We start from the raw sequence: 7,500 nt of genomic DNA on the forward strand, positions 1-7,500 counted from the left end.
GTGTTCTGCGAGTCTGCATGAAAAGGTCAAAGGTCACAGCCAACCTGGGCTGTTTTCCTTGTTCGTCTGTGTAAGTGAGTACAATTGTGTTGTTAATTCAGTTTCATTCTTTTTCTTCCCTTTGGTTTAACTGCCTTCTGAAAGGTTGCTTTCTTTCATTCTTTTTTTCTTCAGGAATATCTGAACTTTTATTTAATCTCAATGTCTTTCCTTTTATACACTAACACCATTAGTATTGCTTGGAGATTGTTGCTGATTGTATCTCAATAAAGCTGTCCTCTCCTGCATCTCCTCTCTCTCTCCCTTCTTAAATGGCTTCATTCATTTCTGCTTTGTGAAGCTATGATGCAATTATGTTTCATCACAACTATTGAGCTGTACTGTACTTTTTTTTATTTTTTTTATTCAAACTTTATTTTACCAGGTTAGTCTCATTGAGATTGAAAATCTATTTTACAAGAGAGACTCTTTTCCAAGAAACCAGCAGAAAGTTACAGACAACATTTCAACATAAATATAATACAAACACAAGGATATCTACACTTAGATATAAATGGACAACCAATTACACATTAAAGCAGCAGGGTTATATATACATTTGCAGACCATTTCATTTTCCATAATTTTTACCCTGGTTTTAAAAACTCTTAGACGGACTCGCTCCTGCAGATTCAAAGAACATTGGAGTTAATTCCAGGCCAAAGGGGCGGACACTTGGAAAGCTTTCTTGCCAGTTGGTGCAGATAATGTATTAATTTTTATTGGGACAGGACCATCTCCCACGGTTATCTCCTTGCTGAGCAGCTGTGCCCACAGAAAAGCCTCATTTATCAAAGACGGTGTAAAACACACACTTAAAATAGCCGTACACCCAAATGGCAAAAATGGCGAAAATGGCATACACCCCAAAAATTTAGACAGTTTTCTTATTTATCAAACTGTGTTCACGCACAGCTGTATGAAATCTCCCTTGATAAATCACACCCTAGAGAAGTGTGCATGTGAACGCGCGATGCAAAGTAGCAGCTGAATGATTTGGGTGTTGATCGTGTGCACATTTTTGCGATTCACATAAACTAATTAGTTTGCAGATTGGGAAAACTGGACGTTGCTGCAAATCGCCTTTTGCATGACATTACATTAGTCATTTAGCAGACGCTTTTATCCAAAGCGACTAACAATAATTGCATTTAACGTAGGAAAAGCCAACGTACTACTACTTGCCAGAACTCACAAGTGCATCTCCTTTCTAAAACAAGTGACTAAGAGCATAATCTAGTGCTGAAGGCAAAGTGCAAGAATAGCAAACTAAAAATACAGTAGGTGCTTAAGAGGGAGGATTGATGTAGTACTTCTTGAAGAGATGAGTTTTGAGCCTGCGATTAAAGATCGCAGAGCGTAGCGGTCCGGAGGGGGTGTAGGGTTTGACCACGGCCTGGAGGTACAGTAGGAGGGGGCTGTTCTTTTCATTGCCCTGTAGGTTAGCGCCAGAGTTTTAAACTGGATGTGAGCCGCTACATGGAGCCAGTGTAGGGAACAAAGAAGGGAAGTTGTGTGGGAGAACTTGGGGTGGTTGAACACCAGGCGAGCAGCAACTTTCTGGACAAGTTCCAGGGGTTTAATGGCTGACGCCGGGGCCCCAGCGAGGAGGGAGTTGCAGTAGTCCAGGCGGGAGATGACCAGGGCCTGGATGAGCACTTTTGTTGTGGGCCTGCTCCTCCACAGTGTGAGGGAACCTAACGTACCGATCATTCATCCTAATGAGGCCGTCCCAGACTGCAGGCCTTAGTGCGCTCAGTGACGGCTGTGATATCCCAGACCTACAGGGAAGAGATTCAGCAGGATTACATCATTCCCACCAGGGGCTTGAGCCACGGTCAGTCTAGAGGTGACAGGGCTTTTAAAGTCTAGAGGTGACAGGGCTTTTTAAGCCTAGAGGTGACAGGGCTTTTAAAGTCTAGAGGTGACAGGGCTTTTAAAGTCTAGAGGTGACAGGGCTTTTAAAGTCTAGAGGTGACGGCTTTTGCAGCGGTGGCCCCTAGGCCCTAACCCTGAACCTAACCCTGCCCCTTTATATCAGATCCTCACAGAATCTTGAGATTTTTAAATCCTCCCTAAAAAACGACTTCTTATCCCTGGCGTTCCTCTCAGTCTGAGCACAAGCCCAGTCTGTGTTTCATGCTTGTGTCTGTTGAAACTCCCTGTTTTTACTCAGGGCATACTTCTGTGCAGCACTTTGGTTGACTGCTGTCATTTTAAATGTGCTTTATAAATAAAGTTGGCCACTCCTTATCATGCACACCTGTCGGCTAGTTACCGCTGGTATGCCCCGGTTGCCAGGAAACCCAGAGTGGTTAGTACCGGTGCCAAAACATGTAGGCTAGGTCACTTCAGTACGTCCAAATGTGAACACATTCATCATTACATTACAGTCATTTAGCAGACGCTTTTATCCAAGCGACTAACAATAATTGCATTTAACGTAGGAAGAGCCAATGTACTACTACTTGCCAGAACTCACAAGTGCATCTTCTCTCAACAAAGAAGGGAAGTTGTGAGGGAAAACTTGGGGTGGTTGAACACCAGGCGAGCAGCAACTTTACTCATCATTACTATTCATTTTTGCAGTGCTGCCTTGGCCTCATTATTCAGTTGTATCTGTGGTTTGTAGGCCCACCTGTGTTGCACTGACATGGCGTGGGTGTGCCTGGTGGTCCTGTCTAACGCTGGTCCCAGGTCAGAGGTCAGCCTTACTGTAGCTCAAAGTGCCCGGCTCTAGGGAGTCTAAACCGGCTGACCAGCCAGTCAGCATCATAGACCAGCAGATCTGGTTGATTAGCCAATCAGCATCATGGGCAGATCTGGTTGATTAGCCAGTCAGCATCATGACCAGATCTGGTTGATTAGCCAGTCAGCATCATGACCAGATCTGGTTGATCAGCCAGTCAGCATCATGGACCAGCAGATCTGGTTGGTCCCGGAACACCCGGTCCCTTCTGATCCTCCCACCGCCGTCTCCGGGGTCAGCAACAGTGTTGCGCACGATGGCATCGGCGAGGTCGTCCAGCAGCCCGAGGATCGCTGGATCCATCTGGTTCCATTACGCACCGGTGGACTCGCCACAATATGTATATGCTTGCAGCAAAGAGGTGTACTTGATCACATCTCAATGACAATCCAATCATCAATTATTGCCATTTGATTTGATGGTGAGCTGGATTTGGTGTGTGAGAACCTATCATTGCGTTAGACAGGTTTGGAACAGCATAGGCCAAGTCTGGAAAACAAATCCATATGGGACAATAAATAGGCCTGTTAGAGGAGATCATCTTGCATTGAGATACATTTTTGTGGTAAATTGGGCCATTATAGGCATGATTGCATTTGCATTTATAAACCCGCGCTCTTCCTCTCTCCCTCAACACTGCAATTCACTGACTCACCACCGGCGTCGCCAATTCCCCCTTTCTTCAGAAAGGGTGCACACCAGGGTCAGAGTGGGTGGAAATGTCCACACTTTTTCCCGTCGAGTTTTGGTTTGATAGATCACATACTTGGCGGAGAAAAGTGTGTATGCACAAAATGAGGAAAAAAATGTGTAGAAAAAATGAAGTCTCCGACGCAAATTCAGGCGAGGACACGTACGTCACGCCCGGGGTGGTCAGCTGAGGTTAATCAGTCACGCATGACGCCAGCACCAGCTGACTGTAGCTGCCATAACATTGGTCAGCTCACTAGAGCGCATGAATTTAAGCTGTCAAAACATGTCATTGTTCGCGCTTGCCATTACTGCTGGTTGTGCATTGCATGCTCGCCCCACCTCCTCCCCTGCTCCTCCTGTGTTGTCGTCTGTTGTCATCGTTGCTCTCTGTCCGGGTTAGTCTGTCAGATATTCCACTAGCGTCGGCTAGTGGATGCCAGAGTAGCCGCTAGCTGGTCTCTGTGGCTTTCCGTGGCGAACGTGGGCCGCTACGTCTCCGCATGGCCACCCAGCGGTCCCTCCGGGCGCCATGGACGCAGAGACACTAGGCTGTATCTCCCGCGGAACCCACGAAGCGTCGGCCCGTGGGGACCAGGGACTGTAATGTACAGCAGCATTCCACTAGCGTCGGCTAGTGGATGCCAGAGTAGCCGCTAGCTGGTCTCTGTGGCTTTCCGTGGCGAACGTGGGCCGCTACGTCTCCGAATGGCCATCCAGCGGTCCCTCCGGGCGCCATGGACGCAGAGACACTAGGCTGTATCTCCCGCGGAACCCACGAAGCGTCGGCCCGTGGGGACCAGGGACTATAATGTACAGCAGTCCTCCTGTGGCACTCTTTGACGGTCTTAGTGGGCTGAGTTACCTCCGAGCGTCTTCCCGATCGCGGCCCACTCTGATTGTCATTGAGGCAGGGGGCTAGATGCCGTTCCCCCTTCCTGGCTCTCTGGGCCAAGGGCTTGGCCCAGAGGGGGGGAACACCTAGATTGCTTCCCCCTGCTAATGCGCTTTTCACGCCGGTGGAAGGCAGGGGGCCCCCCCGGACAGAGCACACCGCCAAAATTTCATATGCTATATATTATGCCGCTTGTATAATAAATGTTCAAATTTGACAAAAGTGATCTCGACTGAAATGAAGTCTCCGACGCAAATTCAGGCGAGGACACGTACGTCACGCCCGGGGTGGTCAGCTGAGGTTAATCAGTCACGCATGACGCCAGCACCAGCTGACTGTAGCTGCCATAACATTGGTCAGCTCACTAGAGCGCATGTATTTAAGCTGTCAAAACATGTCATTGTTCGCGCTTGCCATTACTGCTGGTTGTGCATTGCATGCTCGCCCCACCTCCTCCCCTGCTCCTCCTGTGTTGTCGTCTGTTGTCATCGTTGCTCTCTGTCCGGGTTAGTCTGTCAGATATTCCACTAGCGTCGGCTAGTGGATGCCAGAGTAGCCGCTAGCTGGTCTCTGTGGCTTTCCGTGGCGAACGTGGGCCGCTACGTCTCCGCATGGCCACCCAGCGGTCCCTCCGGGCGCCATGGACGCAGAGACACTAGGCTGTATCTCCCGCGGAACCCACGAAGCGTCGGCCCGTGGGGACCAGGGACTGTAATGTACAGCAGCATTCCACTAGCGTCGGCTAGTGGATGCCAGAGTAGCCGCTGACAAAAGTGATCTCGACTGAAATGTGTATACACAATGATGAATGAGGCCCCAGAATGTTTGCGTTGCTGTGTAATTACTGGTAATGACCAGTAGAGGGAGGTCAAAGCAAATCATAGACTGGAGGTGAATTCCAGTCAAAACTAGTGTAGATTTCACCCAGGCTAGTGAGACTAAGCCTCTATCCTCTCCACACTGAGTTGATGTGTGTTTGTGAGATCTGCTAGACTGCATCGTGTACAGTATTACTGTAGAGACATACCTTTAACACACAGACAGAGAGAAAGAGAGAGGAAGAGAGGATGGAGGGAATGAGATAGGGCTAGGGAGAGAGATAGTGACAGTGCCAGCTCTAATTGTTTTCCCATTTCCCTTATTGATGGGCCATCTGGACACTGGGCTGCATCATGTCTCCTTATTGGATCAATATGCTCATGGTTTTCATCAGACACAGCTTGTAATCCAATCAGCTCTCCCTGGAATTAGCCTGATTGGTTGAGTGTGTCATGGTGCTTCCTGCTAATTGATTGTAATGGTTAGTGCCTGCGTTGGATGGGATTGCAGTCCTCCTCCGTACAACACAGGCCTCTGTTCTCTCTCTGTCTCTCTCTCTGTCTCTCTCTGTCTCTCTCTCTTCACACCCATGCTAAGGTGCTGTCCATCTGAAGTGTCTGTAGCAGGCAGAGAGCAGGGCGTGTGGACAGACAGCGCTCCGGTCTGTCTATAGTGTGAGGAGAGGGTGGTAGAGGAGTGTGTGGTGTGTGCTCCGGTCTGTCTATAGTGTGAGGAGAGGGTGGTAGAGGAGTGTGTGGTGTGTGCTCCAGTCTGTCTATAGTGTGAGGAGAGGGTGGTAGAGGAGTGTGTGGTGTGTGCTCCGGTCTGTCTATAGTGTGAGGAGAGGGTGGTAGAGGAGTGTGTGGTGTGTGCTCCGGTCTGTCTATAGTGTGAGGAGAGGGTGGTAGAGAAGTGTGTGGTGTGTGCTCCGGTCTGTCTATAGTGTGAGCAGAGTGTGGTAGAGGAGTGTGTGGTGTGTTTGTTGCCACCGGACTCTCAACAGCTGAGCAGACGTGGGCATGCGCCCAGCCTGTAACCATGGCGGCTGTTTCCATAACAAACAAAGGCCTTGGCGGTGAATGACGGGCATCAGTTGGCCCAGCCGGCCCATATCTGCCCCACCCCGGCTCATATCTGCCCCACCCCGCCCGTATCTGCCCCACCCTGGCCCGTATCTGCCCCACCCCAGCCCGTATCTGCCCCACCCCGGCCCGTATCTGCCCCACCCCGGCCCATATCTGCCCCACCCCGGCCCATATCTGCTCCACCCCGGCCCGTATCTCCCCCACCCTGGCCCGGCCCAGGAACCCCAGCTCTGGAAATATATACTATACTGTATACGGCATCTGTGTGTGTGTGTGTGTCCTGTGAGCTATAATCAGTGTATCTATTCTCCAGTGAGGTTATCGAGGACGCTGCACCAAGTGCCCCCGTCACGTCATCGGCGAGAACCTTCACCAAAGCCGCCGGGCCGGGCGCCCCCAGGAACGGCCACGGAGCCACCCCACCCGCCTTCAAGACCCCCGGCGCCACGCAGGCCTGGCAGCCCGGCGGCCCGGCAGGTAGCTCCTCCTCCTCCTCCCCTTCCTCCTCCTCCTCCTCCTGCTCCTCCTCCTGCTCCTACCCCTCCTCCCCCTCCTCCTCCTCCTCCTCCTGCTCCTCCCCCTCCTCCTCCTCCTCCTGCTCCTCCCCCTCCTCCTCTTCTGCTCCTCCCCCTCCTCCTCCTCCTACTCCTCCTCCTGGTCCTCCCTGCTCCTCCTCCCCCTCCTCCTCCTCCTCCTCCTGCTCCTCCCCCTCCTCCTCCTGCTCCTCCTCCTCCTCCCATCTCTCTGGCTCAGTCTCAGGTGGCACACCCGCTGTCCTGGTCACGGACGGCTGTGGATCTGGAACCAGGAAGTGAAGAACCGTTCTGACGTCAACGTTCTTCGTTCTCACACACGTGAGCTGCTGGATCTGCAGCCTGTAGGAGGCCCGCTAGAGAACGTGGCCCGCTAGAGAACCGTCCTCCTCCTGTACAATGTAGTTCCTCCCCCAGCAGGAGGCGGTGACGTGTGTGTTGTGTGTGTGACCTGTAGGGGGCAGCGCCAGGCTGTTTAAATCACTGCTTTTCCAGCAGGTCTGTAGTGCCTCTGTGATATAGGGCATTCCAAGATTACCAGCTCTATAAAATGAGAGCTATTCATCTAATGAGCTCAAATTACAGCCTTTTTTCCATCTTCCCAGAGTTAAATAGATTGTGAAATTGAGAATTATATATTTTATTTTCTGTGAAGGCAGCTTTAGAAAACAAGAGAGAGGGAGAGGGAGA

General features: G+C 50.8%; 1 protein-coding gene across 2 annotated transcripts in view; it reads left to right on the top strand.

Annotated features, from left to right (window-relative positions):
• Positions 1–7,500, top strand: part of pdlim5b (PDZ and LIM domain 5b) — a 77,397-nt gene that overhangs the window by 63,566 nt on the left and 6,331 nt on the right. For both annotated transcript variants that reach the window (XM_084457048.1, XM_084457049.1), the window contains exon 8: positions 6,591–6,754. In XM_084457048.1, the coding sequence (XP_084313174.1) occupies positions 6,591–6,754 (164 nt within the window). The remainder of the gene's footprint in view (positions 1–6,590; positions 6,755–7,500) is intronic.

This window comes from Borostomias antarcticus (assembly GCF_949987555.1).
Source record: "Borostomias antarcticus genome assembly, chromosome: 2".
Taxonomy (NCBI): Eukaryota; Metazoa; Chordata; class Actinopteri; order Stomiiformes; family Stomiidae; genus Borostomias; species Borostomias antarcticus.